The sequence below is a fragment of the Corylus avellana genome, chromosome 9, assembly GCF_965113065.1.
Source record: "Corylus avellana chromosome 9, dhCorAvel1.hap1.2, whole genome shotgun sequence".
In the NCBI taxonomy this organism is placed as follows: Eukaryota; Viridiplantae; Streptophyta; class Magnoliopsida; order Fagales; family Betulaceae; genus Corylus; species Corylus avellana.
Window position 1 is genome coordinate 23,154,163 of NC_142498.1, and position 19,392 is coordinate 23,173,554.

The 19,392-nt window shown below is 36.8% G+C and overlaps 2 protein-coding genes across 2 annotated transcripts; one reads left to right on the top strand and one right to left on the bottom strand.

Annotated features, from left to right (window-relative positions):
• Positions 1 to 1,412: 1,412 nt before the first annotated feature.
• On the top strand, positions 1,413 to 3,548 carry SOB3 (Putative AT-hook DNA-binding family protein). The gene has a single exon (XM_059605745.2). The coding sequence runs from the start codon at positions 2,164 to 2,166 to the stop codon at positions 3,061 to 3,063; it is 900 nt and encodes a 299-aa protein (XP_059461728.1). The 5' UTR covers positions 1,413 to 2,163; the 3' UTR covers positions 3,064 to 3,548.
• A 6,901-nt stretch (positions 3,549 to 10,449) lies between these two features.
• On the bottom strand, positions 10,450 to 19,352 carry LOC132189318 (ARID/BRIGHT DNA-binding domain-containing protein). Its single transcript, XM_059603999.2, has 14 exons — positions 19,015 to 19,352; positions 18,090 to 18,526; positions 17,849 to 17,982; positions 17,696 to 17,735; positions 15,400 to 15,452; positions 15,157 to 15,202; positions 14,565 to 14,654; positions 13,739 to 13,861; positions 13,557 to 13,608; positions 13,396 to 13,468; positions 12,597 to 12,663; positions 12,428 to 12,478; positions 11,477 to 11,569; positions 10,450 to 10,807 (listed from the first exon to the last, which is right to left on the bottom strand). The coding sequence occupies exons 2-14, from the start codon at positions 18,501 to 18,503 to the stop codon at positions 10,712 to 10,714; spliced, it is 1,332 nt and encodes a 443-aa protein (XP_059459982.2). The 5' UTR covers positions 18,504 to 18,526; positions 19,015 to 19,352; the 3' UTR covers positions 10,450 to 10,711.
• Positions 19,353 to 19,392: the final 40 nt, after the last annotated feature.

Sequence of the window (19,392 nt, forward strand, 5' to 3'; positions counted from 1 at the left end):
TTATAAAATTAATATGATTTTTAAAATTATTATTAAATTTATGATATAATATTGTTGAACTAATTAAAAGTTATTGGCGCATAAAGACAAATTAGCGAAAAAAAAAAAAAGCATTTTCTTGTTTTGAATTAGACCTATGGCCTTTCAATCCATCAAAAGTCTCAATATTATTCCCAATCCCAAACGATTACCTACGAGCAATTTAGATATAAAGCAATTTATCATTTCAAGCATGCAGGTCATCTAACAATATTTTTTTATGATTGAAGATTATATTGAATGAATACTTATTATTCGAATGTGATATGTCGATGGACAGAGTCATTTATAGACCTTCCATATGAATGAAAGTTTATGAAAAAGATGCATTTTACTTTTTTTTGTTAAATAAAGTTGAAGTAGGGTGAATATAAGACTGGTATCCTATTCGGTCCAAATTTTTAATCCATTTTGACGGGAGAGGAGTCGGTCATCTTTAACACAGGGGCAAATTTGTTAATTTACTTTCTATTGGACAATTTTGCCCTTATGTTAACAAAGGCTGGATCCTCGGACAGGAGAGAATCCAAATTCGTGAATAGAACCTAAAATGAACAAGTACAAAGTTAAGTATGTAACGTATATTTGGAAATACGTTAAATTGCATTTCGATTATCACTTAAATAAAATAAAATAAAAAAGAGTTAAAATATTGTTTAATTTTACCTAATAAGGAAACAATGTTAGACTTAGTACTCATGAACAACTCATTGTCACATAGTAATATATTATTACTACTAAGTTACTCTGATACCATTTGTAATGGTCTAAAAAAAACACTTACCACAATTACACTATCGTTCTAAAAAGATTAGTCAATAATTAAGATACAGTTGGAGTTTGTAAAATCGCTTATAAAATGCAATATAACCTAATAAAAATCAATATGAAACTTACTTTATAATTCTCCTATTTTATGTGAATAACTTTTATTTTAAATATGAGACTAAGAGCATTTGGCATTACGATTTTAAAATAAAGAACAAAAAATTAATAGTTTGGAATTGCTTTTAAAGAAAACGCGATTTAAAAATAAGAAAAATATGTGTTTTCAAATCACGAACAAGGGGTTGTATGTGTTTTTAAACAATTTTAAACGATAAACTGTGATTTTAAAAGCTAAACTACAGTTTTATCAAATATTTAATTATACTTCTAAAAATGACGTTCTCACATTTTAAAATTTTGTGTAAACCCAAACGAACCTAGCAGCAGGAGGTGTAGGAAAGGAAACAGATTGAGTGGAAGAAATGCACGCGCTAGAGGGGAGAGTTGGAATAGAGTAATGGGTTTGGCAAACGTTCTCACGTGACAAGGTCTTTGTCTTGGTAATTGCTTGGCTTCTGCTTTTACCGCACGCTTTTCCACCATTTCCTCCTCAAAACTCTCGCGAACTATTTTTCTCTTTTCCATTCATACAACTCCGTTCCAGTCACTGGAGCTAGCGCGTGGATTTCTCAGAAGAATTTCATACTGCTGCTCTCTTTTCCTTTTCCTTTTCCTCTTCTATAAACATCTCGACAGCGGCTAACTTAGCCGAGAAGCTTCATCGGAGTGCGCTTTCCGCTTTCAGAGTACACACACATATATATAGAATTTTTAGAAGTAATTTCTTATATATACCACATATATATATCACTACCCATCTCTTCCTTTTTCTTCTTTGTGCGATCTGATTCCGAATACGGCAACATCTATATGGTCCAGAAACAGCTACATGGGAATCGTGAGCTGCCTTTTGATTGTTTTTGGTTTGATTACTTGCGAAGAAAGAAAAAAACCAAGTATTGGGTTTGATTGGCGGTAGAAAGTAGAAAAGCTCTAAGGAATAGCGGAATAGCGGAGTAGTTGGAATAATAAGGCTTTTTGTTGGGTCTTTATGTAACTGCAGGTTGCAGTTTTTGTTGAATAGTACAGAAGACCGTGCTCAAGAGATCCCTCGCTCCAAGTTGTAACGGATCACTACTCCCATATTAACCCCCCACTACTATATATTAACCTCGGATCTCAAATTCTTTGAAAACCCTTTTTCCTTCTCGTCACTCTGCGAGCACAAGACTTAATTTGCTTCCGATCGAGAAAAAGAGGGTGGAAAATAAGTGGTGGGAGAGAGTAGATGTGGCGATGGCGGGGTACAATGAAGAAAACCAAGCTGGTTCTCGCTACTTCCACCACCTCCTGGGGCCGGAGCTGCACCTGCAGAGACATCCTTCTAATATTAACCCACAACACCAACCCTCCGATTCCAAGGACTCCTCTGACAGAGATCACAAGCCCGATTCCGATGCCCAAGCCACTAGTAGCTCCGGTGCAGCCACCAACTCCAACCGCCGCCCACGTGGCCGTCCTCCCGGATCCAAGAACAAACCCAAGCCGCCCATAATCGTCACGCGGGACAGCCCCAACGCCCTCCGATCCCACGTGCTCGAGGTCTCCAACGCCGCCGACATCGTCGAGAGCGTGTCCAGCTACGCCAGGAGGAGAGGGAGAGGGGTCTGCATCCTCAGCGGAAGCGGTACGGTAGTCAATGTCACGCTGCGACAACCTGGCGCTCCTGCTGGGACGGTGGTCACGCTGCACGGCCGCTTCGAGATTCTCTCTCTTACGGGGACTGTTCTCCCGCCTCCGGCTCCGCCTGGTGCGGGGGGGTTGTCGATATTTTTGTCTGGAGGACAGGGACAGGTGGTGGGGGGAAGTGTGGTGGGCCCGTTGGTGGCATCGGGTCCGGTTGTTTTGATGGCTGCCTCGTTTGCAAATGCTGTGTTTGAAAGGCTGCCGTTGGATGAGGAGGAAGCGCCAGTGCATGTCCAATCCACGGCGTCACAGTCTTCCGGTGTGACTGGTGGCGGTGGAGGCGGCGGTGGTGGTGGACAACTTGGTGAGGGTGGAGGAGGTGGAGGTGGAAGTGGAAGTGGAAGCGGCGGTGGGGTTTCTCTTTTTGGTGTGGGAGGGAATATGGGGAACTTTCCATTTTCGGGTGATCTGTTTGGGTGGAGTGGGAGTGCTGCAAGGCCTCCATTTTAAGCTGGAAATTAATGCTAGATTTTGGTATGGGCCGGGTTTGATTGAATTGATTCTCACTGTCAATGAAATCCATTTTTCTCAGCTTAATCTAAATAATTGGTGGAGGAGATTGATGTATGATAAAATGTCTTGTGACATATACTCAACAAATTAGTCGTCTCATCTTTGCACTAAGAAGAGAGAACAAGAAAAGGGTTTCTTGAATCCCATCTTGTAAATTTATCAAGGCTTGGCGTCTTGTCGAAGAAATTAACCCAGTTTGGAAGTAAACCAAGGATTGCAGACTTCTCAAAAGGTCAGTGTTATAACTACAACTTCATGGCTAAAACCATTCGGGTTCTTTAATATTCCTTGCCTTTTACCCTCTTTTCTTGTTTTTTTTTTTTTTGAATTTCTCTACTTATTTCAGCTAGTTTATACATAATAGTTGTATTGCGGAAACTGCTATAATTAATGGACATATCGGGGCCTTATTTTTGTGTTAATTTCCATCTCTTGCGCAGCACTTTATAATTTATTTATCACTATATATATATATATATATATATATATATATATATATATATATATATATATGCCTTTCTTTTCAATTACTGAATGTAGAAATTAAAGAAGTTGCTCGATCCAGTTTGTGAATTTCTAACACATGAAATTTACACAAATGGGAACTTAATGGTCCATCTTTTTAATAATTTATGTATGTAACCTTTTGTAATATATATATATATACATGAACCTAGCTAGATAATAATTCATATTATTTTATATGAACATATATAATATATGTCCATTTTGCTTTAGCTGAATAGTATATATAATAGTGTCCTTTGTTTTTTTTTCTCGCTAATTAATAAAACACCCTGCTGAAAATGGTCTTTGCTTGTGTTGCATGAATCCATGTGTTCTCCATCTTTGTAGCTTTAATTCTTTTCCTGCTTACCCAATATGGAAGAGGCAGCGTGAAGAATAACAAAAGCTTGTTTCTCTAGCAGTGGAAACCCTAGTTCTGAACTTGGAGAAACCATGCCAGGCTTTCTTTTTCTCTTCTGCCAAACTTATAATTACAGTTGTCTGACCAAACGTTATAGCAGTAGAAACTAGAAAAGGAACGTTCTCTTGTCAGTTATAAAAACTTATAACCGTTTACAGTGTTGGAGAGAGAGAAATATTTTATGTAGTTAAGTGATTCCTAGCTACGACATCTGATGAAGACTAGCTTGTCTTCACTTTTCTATTTTGAAAGAGTGGAAACCTGACCTTCTTGTCCCACGACCCAAAAAAGATAAAGAACAGAATAAATAAATAAATAAAAAATATTCTTAAGCTCGATCCAAACAACTTTTGCTCGACTATTATTGAGAGAACCCAAAAGAAGGGGTGGAAATTTTGAGGAAATATTGTTGGAACATCGTGACTTTGAAACTTGACAAAGGGGAAAAGATGTTCTTGAAACTTTCACTAATTTTTTTCTTCTCTTTTTGATTGGTTCTCGAAATGGTAGATAATTTTATTTCGTAATTAACTTGTCATGTGTTGAAAAACGTGTGTATATCATGCAATTAACACCGAAACCCAAGAGGCATTAAGTGTTCTTCTCTTAAGGATTTCTTAATAATTAGGTAGCACACTTATCATTTAAAATGAATCATTTTAGCTCTTGAAATACGAAGAACTAGAATCAATGCAGCAATATATCTATAGGCCTTATGCAGTTAGAGCAGTAGAAAACGTGTACCTGTGTTATAGAATTACATCTTTCCTTACATCTTATAGAAAGTCAATAGATGGATTGGGGGAAAATTAATATAGTACAGTCGATGGATGAGACATGTTTTGCATCGAGTGCCTCATGATCAGCAGTAGTTAATTAGTTAATTAACATGCATGCTGAGCATTTAACATGAAAGTTGTTTGATTAATTTTATGATTGATGTGTAAGCATTGAGATGTATTACTTCTAGCTCCTCATGAAAGTTTCATGCAAGATACTTAAGGCTGCATGTGCCACATTGTTGCATGCAGAAGAAAAAGAATTCATGATATTAACTGGATTTACAGGAGGTAAGATCAGAAACATTGATGCTGATTTGTCCAATATTGTGAAAGAGAGTAATATTTTCCTCTGCAATTCCACGAAAACTCTTTAGTCTCATTTGTTTGTTTCACAATCATGGTTGGATAATGTGAAATTTCTTCAGTGGCATTTCATATTGACTTATGAAGTATTAAAATATTAATTAAATCAATCAGTTTCTTATCAATTAGAGCAAGATCTAAGAGTAACTAACATATGCATGATTTTGAGGTCATGCGAGATGTGACTGGACCTCCTAGCTAATGGTGCAACTAGATGAAAGGGGATAGATAATCAATAGTAGCCTTATATATAAACCCTTGAAAATCTAGCTTCGTATTATTTATTTTCCTAATATTCTAAATTTGGCAAAAACATAAGGAAGCTCTTTGATAGTTGGATGTATTGAGCCATATGTTTATGGAATATTCTTTTCACAAATAAATAAGTGATTAATCTCTGATGAAGTGGATAAAGAAACTGAAATAGGCAAAACCCATGAAAATATTATATATGAAAATGCTAACCCTTCTCATCTATTAAAAAATTGTGCAAATTGTTTTGTGGCTTTTTTTTTTTTTTTTTGTGCTTATTTTTCTACATTTGTGTAGTGCATGTTGTTTCTAAATTATATATATATATATATTCCTGATTCCGAAAGAGCTTACAAAATGAAGACACTTTTACCTAAATTATATGAAGAAAATCTTATATTTTAATCTTTTATATATCAATTCTTCTTCCTTTTTCATATCTATAATCAATTGGGGAGAATTAGAATATATATATATATATATATATATATATATATATATATATATATTCTAATTCTCCCCAATTGATTATAGATATGAAAAAGGAAGAAGAATTGATATATAAAAGATTAAAATATAAGATTTTACGGGCACTGAGAGAGAGAGTCCAATATAAGATTTTAGGAGAAAATTATAAAAGATGATGGTGCGTGCGACATCATGGAATCATGAGGATCCTTAATTGTTAGGTTTTACGGGCACTGAGAGATCCATTTTGTACTGTGCCGAGTCTCAACTGTCTACTCGAGAGAGAGAGAGTCCACTGGACAATCACCACTAATGTCCATTACCATGCATGTTGCAAAAGTATAAAGCTTGCTAAAAGGAAAACAAAAATGCTGTGAAGATATCATGCCCTGAGCTGAGCTCCATGTTTATGATTATTTCTTCTGAACTTCCATTTTCTTGTTCATACTTCTCCTCTTTAATTAATTGGGAGTTTCTAGTTAACATTCGTCTCTTTTTTTATTTTAATTTTTTTGTTTCATATATATATACACAGAAGGCGAGAAGGTAAGGAGTAGTAAGAAAGTGAAGACCGCTTGCAAGTTTCATAAGAATTTAAACAAACGGGATTCACCTCATGAAACTCAAACCCTAGTTTCTGATATATATATATATTACCACGAATAACCATGTGCTGCTTATTAAGAAAACCATATGTTCTAAGGGATTAGGATAATATCCTTTCCAATATTTCAAATAAAATGGAGATGGTCAATTTCATAATTTAGATTAGATTTTATAAATTTAATGGTGAATATGTTACTACGTTATTTAAAATTTTTAAACGACGTGACACCATATACACCGTTAAATGTAATAAAATAAAAGTTAAACCTTGAAATAAATCATTTCCATTTCAAATGAAATGAAGAGAACGTTTTCCATGTTGTGAGACATTGCCGGCCACGAGACAATCAGAAAAAATGACCGCATGAATTTTCTTTGAGTAATAATATATATACCAAACTTTTATCTTACATTATTAACCTCGCATTGCGAAAAAGCTTTTTGATATTTTTTGTTTAAATAAAGGCTAATTAACAAAATTGGATAAAAGTATGGTTTATAGCCTTTCTCATTTTCTTTATAACTAGCAGTATACTCATGAAAAATGCACGAATTTATTAAGAAAAAGAAAAGTTGAAAAATAGAAGTTGCACTTGTCCAATTATGTGACAGGGCCACAGGCCCAATTCTCCAAGCGTGAACACTGAACAGAAAGGAATTAGGGCGTAGGCGATCAGTTGGGCTTCTCATAGGTTATGGAGCCCAAGGCCTAAGCCTTGGTTAATGCCTACACACGCTAATTAGTAGCAAGCCCTAAACCCTAGCTTAAGCCCAAGGCCCGTCATTTTTATTTTTGGTCTGAAATACACGATTGGACCCTATTCATGGTGCGAATTAACTGAAAAAAAAAAAAAAAAAAAAAGGTTCAAATTAATACATTGACTACTATTCATATTTAATAAGAACATTTAGGCCAAAAAAAATAAAAAAATAAGAACCTTATTATATAATTCCAGTGCTGATTGCATCTTTCTAACGTACCATTCAATTTTGTTTCACTTGCACATGTATATTCTAAGGTAAAAATAAGATAATCACACATCATCAAAACAAGATAAAAATAGAATAAAGATTTATAGCCTTAGTACTCTTTATAAAATAAACATTAGAAAAGGAGCACAAGTCAATTACCAGGGTTCTTGTGAGTTGTGACGACGACAAAATTGTTAGGGAGTAGTTTATTCTTTACTAGAAAACCGCAAGACGTGAAATCCACGCACAAAGTACAAACCCAACCTCTGGGCATGAAAAGTACAAACCTTGGGTAGAGGTGTAAAACTCACATTTGAAAATCGGCTTATAAGAAAAGGTGTCAAAGAGCTTATATATACATAGTTAAGTCCACGGCAGTCTACTCTATTGACACTGACCTGATGATAGTCATTTCTCTTTTGGTGAATCCACTTATCTATCAATATTTTAATCTAGTTTATAGGTTGTCCCTTTTGTGACTCGAACTCCTCGACATAGTAGCTAGCTCTAATACCAAATGTTACAAAAGAATTCACCATTGAAAATTGGCTTACAAGAAAATGGTGTCAAAAAACTTATATACACATGATTAAGATTAAACTTAAGCCACGTAAGAAAATAGGATCGTACCAGAGAACTGTGCAAACAACCATTGATGGTTTTGGTTGTGTTGTTAAAACAGTAAATGATAGCAATTAATTTCCAATAATAATAATTTTTTTTTGAAAAGAGTTGAGTCGGGTTCAGCAGAAACGTTTGTGCATGCATTCAACGAACGGAGCTTCACCTTCAATTTCAACAGACACCACAACCACAATGAAATGAAAGAAAAGGAAAAAACCTATCCATCTAGTCTATGGCCCATGGGCCACAGAAGGGACATCCGCTGAAAGTGCAGACGTTTTGATGAACTCCAAGCAATCTGAAATCGCTTCGGAATAAAATGAATTTGAGTTGCAAGCAGATGTGCTTCGTCGTCGTCCCTCTAACACCAATATTTCCCGATGAGAACTATTTTCGTTAATATTAATATTGCCGCTCGCGATGCTTCTCTTGGTTCTACCTTTTTTCGTCAGCAATTTCAAAGCTTGCTCATATGGAAACTTCCACTTACAGAAGAACCTGATGAAGTAAAAGAACCTCACCCGCAGAACTGAAAACCGCCTTTTGTGCAGCCGGAAACCTCTTGACGGACGCCGTCTCCGACCACTTATCCAGTCGTAGCTCATATCATGACCCATTTGGTCACGACTTCAATGGTGTAGCTGTAGGACCAAGTTTCCATAAAAAGCGGAGATCAGTCATACGAGGAACGAGTATATATATATATATGAGGTGAGGAAGCAATTCATTTCCTTAGACTCGTGGCGCGCACTAAAATTTTCTTATATATATATATATATATTGACTCGCCCTTAACCCCCGTCTTTTTCTCTCGGTCGCCACGTGAATATATGGAAAAAGAAGAAAAAGAAGGAACTAAATGGTGCTAGTACATAAGCAAAATCGAACGAACAAGTCCAAACTCCTATTGGCCTTTTTGGAATTGGGACCTTTGGCTCCTTAAGGTAACTGATATTAATATTTATATCCTTCTATACGGGGCGAAACTAGCATTTGGAGTTTAATTAGGAAAGGCAAAATTAAAAAAATTTAAGGATAAAATTTTAATTATAAAAAAAAGTTAAAGACTTTTTAAAATTTTTGAGAAAAACATGGATTGCCCCTGCTTCTCAACATCAACAATATTCTAATCACGACATCTTTTTTATAAGTAAATAAGAGCTGTGTAGGAGGATTCTATAATATAATTGGCTGAATTACACGCAATTTGAGCAATTTTATGAAAAAAAGACAGATGTGAGCATGCAACTCTTTTCTGTGTGAGTTATTCAGAAGGATTAAGATAATTGTAAAAGAATTTTAGATCAGTAAGTCTCATATAGACTCTCTTACACTTGTTAGTAATTTTGTTAGTAAATTATTAAAAATTCAATCGTCACAGTCCTAGAGAAGATGGTTCAAAGTCAATGAAGGTTGGTTCATTGGTTGCACAGGGCTCAGTCAAGGTCCTCAATTAGGAACTAGCTTGCTTCTCTTTGATCAAATTCTCCCTTGACCACGTCATCGCGTGTACGAGGAGTTCCAGTTTTCATCATCCTAATCAGATCAAAAGTTGATCATGAAAACTTCGTGTATGCCAATAATGGGGGTCAATAAAGTTAAGTGGGTGACAGGGAATCACAAGCCTAAAATGTTGTTATCAAAGAAATAATTCAGAGAGGTTGTTAGTGGTTTGAATGTTCTCCTTAAAAAGGTATAAAGAGCAATTCCAGCCCATAGATCAAGAGTGGAAGGATAGTGATAAGCTACTGTCTGCATCTCCCAAGTGGCTGCCCACAAAACCCTCCCATTTAGTGGTTTTCTATTCTAAATTCTAATTGCAATATCTTCTTATTTTTTCTTTGTGGTAGAAAAAATTGCAGTGGCATAACTAGGTGGGTTATATCCACCCCAACACTCACTGACACTAGTGGTAGGAAATGAGAGTCCTCTGCCTCCGCCTAATTTCATCATCATGGAGGTCATCACGTGTAAGGCACCATCACAATCCCCCCAACGTTCTGAGCTTCTCCCCCCGGCCTCCTGTCCTGATTAACAAATGCAGAGGCAGAGGATTCTCATATATCATATGCAATTAGCATCTCAAAACCAGCCTATTACAAATCAGATCTATAAAATTTTTAATTGACCTGATAACATATACATCATTAAATTTATAAAATTTTAATCTCGAGCGTGAAATGGATCCCGCCCACGTTAAGTGCCCAGATAGAGAAACTTGTAAAGTCCAACCCAACAGCTACCAACGGGCCAACAGCTATTGCATTTCATTTGCGCTGATCTTTTAAATATCCTAACATTGTCATTGCCAAAAGAAATTTGGAAAACTACAGCTGGAAAGAATAAAATAAACCAACTAAACATACTTCGATTTCATCAATTCATTTGTCCTCTAAACTAATCTGAGAAATTTACATGGAAAACAATTAGCCAAAGCTTGCATTAAATAGTAATTTGGTATTTTGGACTGAATGACTGATCTAATAAAGACAAAATTAGTTCTAAGCTAAACCTTCCTGCCTCAATGCCCTAAATTGCATTCCTTCCAAGAAAATGGATTAGCTGGCCATAAGGTTCAGATTCAAATTGATCATTGCTCAAAAGGGACACGTACAAAGAGCCGGCCATGCAGGCTAACAACGGCAGATGTCTGAAGTGGATCGATTCTTGCAGGTAAGCTAACGACCTGAAAACCACACCAATAAAATAATTTAAAGGATCAGTTATAAATTCTTGCAGACTTTAAAAGATTAATACTGAAGGTAATAAATAATTAGCTCCTAAAAGTATAACGCGATCAAATACTCATGACACAACAAATTCTACTAAGATCCAACAGTATTGCTGGGCAATGCCCATCCTTGCCATATATAGTGAGTTCTTTTCACATGTATTTACTTATTTCAAAAACTAGATATAAATATAGGATAAAAATGAAGAAACAAATCAGAGTTAGAGAGAGACACAAGGTGAGAATTTGAACAGCATGAGATCAGCTCAGCTCAAAAGAAAGCTGTGTCTAACAGAAAGAAAAGAGAGGGAAACTAGAGAAAGGCATGGAGGTTGTGCTTTGGAGATGGTTGGAGACCCTGGTGGTTGTGATTGTAGTGGTTTAGAAGTTCCTCTTCAGATACTTATCAAAAAAAAAAAAGTTCCTCTTCAGATTGTTGGATCTTCTCTCTCCACCAAGTTTTGAGAACCAAAAATAATAAAATACCAAAGAGAATCACACACGAATAGAAAAAAGGCTTAAAATTAAAAAGGAAGAGCACACAAGAATGAAGAGAAGCACAGGTAGAAGGGAGATCTGGAGAAGCCAAAAAGGGAGTCGCTTCAATCAATGTCAAAGACATACCTTTTTAAAGGGTGTGATACCCCAAGGATTATCAAGCTGCTCTGGTTGACCAGTTATAACCAAACGTCCAGCTGGATCTGATTGAACTCGCACCTGGGTGCACCAAAAAACAAGGCTGGCCATAAGCACCAGGGACTGAGTAGTAAATGTGATCCCACAATACAATGAAGGAAAATAGAACTCTGAATTATAAAGAAACACAAATAAGGGAATACAGGTCTGAATTCTGTTTGTAATCCACAAAACATTCCTACTAACAATCAGAATTTCTTCAAATATGTTCTTGAATTCACTCAAGACACGAGCAAAAACAGAATGGAAAAGTATATGGTTCATGGGTTCTCTTCATTGGAACTTTGTTTCTATTGATTTTTGTTTCAAATTGGTTAGGTACTGTTTCACCTCGGAGAACATACACTAACCCCATGGGGAATTAGTCGCACCTACAAGGTATATAACTTCACAAAATCCTCATCACTTAGTTTTCACCTTTATGGATATCTGTGTGTGTGTGTCAACAGCTCCAAATTGGATCAATTTCTCCTCAACAAGTGTGGAATGTCTCAAAATAATACCGGGAGCAGGAGATTCAATTAACTGAGATTCGAAGGGTTAAATTTCCCCTCCACCATCAATAGGTTTAACTAGGTCATTTATAACACGACCTAAATAAGCCTCACTTTCTGGTATTTGTGCAATTCTTTCTGTTGCTTTCTTTTACAGGTGTTCCTGTGTGTGCATGCAAAATAAAATAGATTTGAAGTTGGAAAAATGAACGAGTGTCACTAGTGTGAGGTCATCCAAAATTCAAAACATCACCAAAATCTGCAGCTGCTTTCTACATGAATATCATTGGTGACAACAGGCTGTTTGCCATTAAAATTAGGTCCATAATGAACGAATCAACATGTAGAAGGGTAAGAAAAATAGTGCATCACAAAGAGTGCTTACCTCCTCACGCAGTAGCCCAGGGACTAGTGCATATACCTCGAAGCAATCTTTCTGAGCACAAAAACATTCCAAGTAGTCAGGATCCCAACAAAAGCTACTTGTCACATCCAGCAGTATTGTTCTTGGGAAGAAAAAACATAATAGAAAAGATAAAACAAAACACACTTACAGTTTCCCGCACATTAATCTTCACCCAATCAGCTGGGGGTCCAACATCAGCAACTGTTGTGACCAGTCTACCAGATGAAAACAATTTAGCCTCGATTCCATCAGAAAATAGAAAAGAAGATTCCTATGAAACTTAATTGTGCATGCTTCACTATATATACATATATGAGAAGGGCTCCAAACTGATTATTAAGGACTTGGGGCCAACACACAAAATTTGTGTTTCCTTGCATACTTTTGGGCATATTAAATTACCAGTTATCTCAAAAGCTTAAGCTGATAGAAAGAGATAAATTTAATCACTTGATCATTAATTTAACATTCCCCCTCATGTGTGAGCTCAAACTCTCTTTTAATAAGTGAAACCCAACACATAAAATATTTAATTTAATTTAAATAGGGTTGAATTGGCGGAATCAAGGTTTGATCCAAGGACCTTTGGCTCTGATACCATGTTAAATAACTAATTATCTCAAAAGCTTAAGCTGATAGGAAGAGGTAAATTTAATCATTTAATCAATTACTTTAAAAGGACGAGATAAATTCAAACTTTCGTACTCTATATTGACGCTCATTTTTTTACAAGTACAAAAAAAAGGGGACAGAAGAGTGTAAAAAAAAAAAAAAAACACTCTAAAAGACACGAGTATTCTAATTAATTTTTTTAAAAAAAAACTTAAATGATCCAGTAAAAAACTGTCAACATCCTCAAATAAACTGCCCCACCTACAAACAGTCTTAGACATAAAAGGAGAAACCAACAATTATAAAGAGAACAAAAAAAATTACAGAGACTTAACTGCTTATCTGCTTCAATAATTGCAAGTTTCTCACCATGCTCCAGACTGGTCGGTGACTTGTGTTTGAGCAAACCTGACTCAGAAGATCAATAGAAATTGAGAATACATTTTGGCATAAAATAAAGATTGGCAAGAAATATCTTTATTAGTGGAGAGCATACCAATACTTTTGAGATTCTTTTCACGCTTTTGTGTAGAATTTAAGTTCTTGTCCTGTCCAGAAAAATTAAAAAATAAAGAGCCATTATTGTACTGAATTGGAGGACACAGAAATTTGGTACGTGCAAAAAAATAGGGAGTTTAACAATAATAATGATAATTAGGTTTGAAGGTTTTAACAGACCTTAATAATAGGCTCAGCAACCTCACCATATCCAAGAAGTCGCTGGGAGTGCCAACCCTGCATTGCACGAGCTGCAGCATCCCGCCGTGCCCTACCTGATCCTGGAGCTTGGTAGCCACTTCCCTGCAAAGAAACTCATAGAGTTTAATTCATGGAGAGAGAGGAATGGCTTAAATCTAATTTATGCAACAGTAGACCAAACAACACATCTACATACATAGACGGATATGGGACAAAGAACTATGAATAAAAGCAATTAACTATTCAAATAGGTCCGATCTTCACTATATAAGTTAGCTGAGGAATGACTTCAAAATCCAATTCAGATTAAGGATGACTATGATTCTTGGTAATTTTCTGGGGAAAGTTTGTCTTTTTTTTAAATCACGCATTCTCTATTGTGAGTAAGCAATTATCATTTAAGCTTATGATTTCCTAATAAGTAAGAAAAGACTGGTGCTACATGCCCTCAAGCCATACACTGGCACAGGCTGCAGGTTCTTTTGGGGGGGGGGGGGGCGGGGTTCATTTTCCTTTTGGACACAACAATATGATTTCATGGAGTACTTGCTTCATACAGTAGATTCTCACTTCAAATGAAAAGCCATCCCTTGCCCCCCACCAGAATTTAATGACATTTTTAGCAAACCCTACATTTGCATATATAGCCTCTTCTAAGTCCTATCACACAATTTTAAGCATAACACTGTTAATCATAGTCATTATCCTACATCACATACCATCAATCTGAACATAAATATTCCTCTATCTGAGACCAAAAGAAAAATCAGATTCAATCAAAACTAAAATATAAACTAAATTCTACCTCCTTTTCAACTCTTGTAGACACAGGGACGGATCCAGGGAGTTGAAGCTCACCAGTTTCCCTCTTATGCTTCTCATATTCCAAAAGTGCCTGCACAAACTGAAAATAATCAGGGAAGAGAAAGACAAAAATAAAATCAAGCAGACTATTCTTGAAAGGTAGTGATTTGATACGATGACTGAGACACAGCAGAATATAAAGCTGAGAAATAGAGTGACAATGGCTTTAATTTCATTGATGTCAAAATGCCCGGTTACAACACTTTAATCCATGTTCCAGTAACCCCCCAACCCCCGAAAAATAATAAACCCGAAAAAAGGCACATGCCGTTAAATAGCCACTTTATTCAAACACCTATAAAAAATGAAACGAACATCATAAATGAGACGTTCCAATTTAAATGGTGCCTACACTTAAAACTTCCTAATTTAAAAGCCCCCATGCGTGGAAAAAACAAAAATAACCAATACCACAGTCATTACTAGTTAAGGCCTATCCACCAACTTTTGGATTGCCAAAAGAAAGAAGATGGATGATTGATTATTTCAACTTCAATCCATACAATTAAGCACCCCATAAGTACACACATTACCTTCTCATAGAAAATGCGAAATGTCCAAGAGACAGTTGTACAGGTCCTGTAGAGAGAGAGAGAGAGAAAGAGAGAGAGAGAGGTAAGTAAGTTCATTGAACAAATTATGACAAAATATTATCTTCTGTGAAGCAAGCCCAAAAATTTAAACAATTGCTACAGCAGAACAGCTAAACTTCCATATGTCAAAGCCATGCATGTTATAAATGATTAAAAAAAACAATCGTCCAACCAATTTCTTACTTGGGGGGATGGAAAGACTCTCCTACTTGCCGCCATAACTTGGATGAAGTCACCTGCAGATACCCATAAAGTAAAAGTAGATTTGTCATGTTTTTATAGTATTACAACATTTAATCACAAAACCCTCAGTCAGCCCGTGAGTCGATCCAGCAAAGGTTGAATTTTGTACATCCAATCTATGATATTTCAACTCAATCAAGTCTTTGCCTAAGTTTTGAACATTCTTAGAGACCAGGACTCAGTTAAAAGGGGAGAAAGAAAAGTAATCGGGGTGCATCAATTGCAAGTGATATGAACATGTTAGATCCAAATTACCACCATCCACTTTTTCTTCTTCATTAAAAACTTCCTCCAACATTCCTGCCACCAAGCACTCAAGCGTCATAACAGTTTGCAAGCCTGCGTCAGAATGCAGTGGTGGTAGGCTATGTGGGCACTGAAGCCATAGTAATCCTTATCACATTCCCTGGCCTCCGACTCTGTGCGAGCCTATCATCTGCTGTCAAAAACCCCTAAACACTCTCTCACTAATTCCATGTTGCTCTTCTTGCTCATGCACATTTTAGGAACGTAACAACAATCCTAAAAAGGTTCATCAACCCTGCACCCACCAATCCCGAATACCAACTCCAACGAAAACTGATAATGAAGAGCCAGAGCAACATGCTTTGATAATTGATTGCGGCAGCTTTGTTCTTATACAGGCTTTTATTTTTATTTTTTGTAAGTAATCAAAAAATCATAAAAAGTGGAACGAACAACTCAGGTATATAGGTAGGATACAGGATAAATGCTTACTAAAAAAAATCATTAAAACTAATCACCAAGGGAGCTAGAATTGCAGCTGTCCAAGTATAAAAAGAACAAAAAAAGGCACTTGACCTCCTTCAACGTCCTCTCTCGGTTCTCAAAATTTTTTATCGTTTCTTTCCCTCCCAAAGGCACTACAAAAGGGGCAAGAGGGTACCATCTTCCACACGACTAACACTTTGAGAGTGTTCACCCGTCCACCAGCAAGCAAACAAATCAACCACCACACTAGGCATAATGCAAGAGAACACAAATCAACTGAAAAAAGCATTTCATAAGGCATAGGCAAGCTCACAATGAAGAAGAAGATGATCTACAGACTCTCCATTCCACTTGCACATGCAACATCAATCGACCTCAATGACATGCCATTTCATAAGATTGAACGCGGTAAGAATCTTTCTTAAGGCCGCCAACTAAAGCGAAAAAAGCCACTCTCAAAAAAACCTTGGTCCGCGCTTTTCCGAAGATAAGGAAAGCCATCTTTACATGCAAGGACCCTGTAAAAGAGCTAACATCGAACATCTATTTGTGTGAAGGGGCCCACCAAAACTTATCTTCCCCTTCCCGACTCACTCTATGGGAATACAACAAAGTGAAGAATGAAGCCAAGACATCCACCTCCCAATCATGAGTTGCTAAAGCTTACATTCCATTGAAGGGAACCGCTATAAAGATCCAAATGAACTACAACAAAAGCATCCTTCACACAAGCAATGGTATATAAATCCCGGAACGCTTCCTTAAGGGTCATCTCTCTACACCACACAATATCATTTTAGAATCTAATCTTGGGAACCATCTCCAGCTCAAATCTGGTACGGCTATAAAACGTCCTCCACCCCTCCTAATATTCTTCCATACCCCATACAGCCCAGGAAGATCAATAGAACATCACCCACTCCCAAGCACTACCAAATTTGGAAGCCACAACAACTCTCCACCATGCCTCTGTTATGCACATGTCGTCACAACCATTTCACTAAAAGAGCACAATTGAACATTTCCCTAATATTCTCAACAAAAACAGTAAGCACTCCCAATTGACATGATCATAAGTTTTCTCAATATCCAACTTGCAAAGCACCCCTAGTTTACCAGATTTGATTTGACTATCCAGAAGCAATTAGTCTATCAAATAAGCTAAACAAATATCAATTATATAACCAATTCAATATATGCCTATCACACCACACTTCAGTTTAAGTTGCAACAACAACTTCTCATCCATTTCATATATAATATTACTCCACGTTCTAGTCAACGTGCAATTTTTAAGTTTGTGTATTACAAAATTTAGGGCCTCATGCATTAAAACCATTTCATTTTCTTAAGTGGTTTATAATTATAACCAGAAAATTGAAGTTAAAAAATAAGAATCGTGCAAGTTACTTGCTGATACCTAATAAAGCAGGAAATAACAAATAATAGCTGTAACAGAGCCTGAAATATAAATAATTACTAACATAGGATGCTAAAAGCATACCAGATCATAGCCACCCAATCTAATAACAGCTCTCCATAACCTACACCCCAAGAAGGCACGCATAAGTTAGCCCCTACATAAAACCAGACAAGGAAATCCCCAGATTCAAAACAATCAGTATCATCATCATCATCATCATCATCAGAAACTTACTTAAGGCAGTTTAGTGGCTCTCCATAAAACTTAGGGGGCTTAAATTCCAGAGCCTTCTCCCTGTAGAAACGCTCCAGCTCCTTCATGAATGCAGCTTGCTCCTGTGGCGTCCCCCATTCATCGGCCTCAGACATCTGCACATTAAGCATGAAAACTTTGAGTAACATGACATTTTTACTTGTACCCCCATTCGTTAAGTTACAGAAAAAACAAATTTCCGCCGGGTTTTCACTTGAAGTACCTCAACATCACTCAACCATACATTCTTATTTTGAGCTACCGGGGACGAATACCCCACAGCGTCAAGAGTTGTGGTAGCTTCAAGATGAATTTCAATGCGGCCATCGGTGCCATTGCTTTTACTTTCTAGCGATTTTTCATTAACCTTAACATCGGCACCATCGATTTTTCCATCATCAATGGTAGCCTTATCATCATGAGCATCAATCATAACCTGATCTTCAACCGCCGATACGAGAGTCTTATCCTCCTCATTGGTCCCCGATTTCCCATTTTCACTGCTAGGGTTTTGAATTTGATCGTCCTCCTTTGAGATAGTAGTAGGATCTTCTTGGTGTAGAACACTCGCATCAACAAGGTCGATATCGGAACCTTTGGGCGAATCCTGTCCCAACTTTTCTTTATCTACCTCCATCTCGCTTATATTGGTTCTACAGTCTGAATGTTATATTATATACTGCATTATATATTTTACTATATATTATAATGCATTGTTGTACTGTTCTTAGCACATGATAAAATAAACGCAAAAATCAAGAAAACGATACTTAGTGCCGTTGATCCACCAAAAATTAAAAATAAAATAAAATAAGCTTAAATGTTGGACAATTTCGCCTCCTCTTTTTTTTTTTATCTTTTGTTTTTTTTTTTTTTTTGGAGAAATCGAAACCCTAACTCCCCGTTTGGTCTCTGAGAGAACGAGGGAAACATAAAGAGAAGTGTCTAAGAGTTTTTTTTTTTTTTTTTTTAACTTCGCTTCCCTCGTATTTTTCTCGATAACCAAACAGAGGCGAAAGCTTCTCTGCGAATGTGTTAAAAAAATAAAAAGGCGAGAAGATAAAGCACCAAAGACTCTTTGTTGAAGTTCACGAGAAAATACCACGAAAACGGGTCTTAGAGAAACGGCGGATGTGTGTGAAGCTTACCTGCGGCTGCGAGGGAGTGAATAGTGAAAGGCCTGCGGAGAAAGAAGACCACAACCGCGTCGTCTTGGAGCTTTCGGTTAGAGAATGCAGGGGAAGAGTGCGTTAGGAAATAAATGTAGAGAGCGGAAGGGAGCGATTTCTTATCCAGAATAGATAGAAAGTGTCGTTCATGGCATGTAGAGGTGGATTTTGTTAAAGAGAGAAGCACTTGAACGCCGGAGTGGGTAGAGATAGAGAGAGGGGCACTGACTCCTGTGGATAAAAGACGAATCCAGCCAGAGGAAACCCACGGCGGTCAGAGCGTCCTCTGCTCGTTTTGGAGCTCAAAAAACGCACCTTTGACTCAACACGGGGTTAACACCTGGACCCGTTTAATTA

Excerpts from the sequence above, each read along its gene's own strand:
- SOB3 (XM_059605745.2), top strand. The coding sequence starts at position 2,164 with ATGGCGGGGTACAATGAAGAAAACCAAGCTGGTTCTCGCTACTTCCAC.
- LOC132189318 (XM_059603999.2), bottom strand. The coding sequence starts at position 18,503 with ATGGAGGTAGATAAAGAAAAGTTGGGACAGGATTCGCCCAAAGGTTCC. Across the intron at positions 13,609-13,738 it reads TTGCTGAGCCTATTATTAAG|GACAAGAACTTAAATTCTAC; the intron begins GTCTGTTAAAAC and ends TTTTCTGGACAG. Across the intron at positions 12,664-13,395 it reads ATTATTGAAGCAGATAAGCA|ACTGGTCACAACAGTTGCTG; the intron begins GTTAAGTCTCTG and ends TTCATCTGGTAG.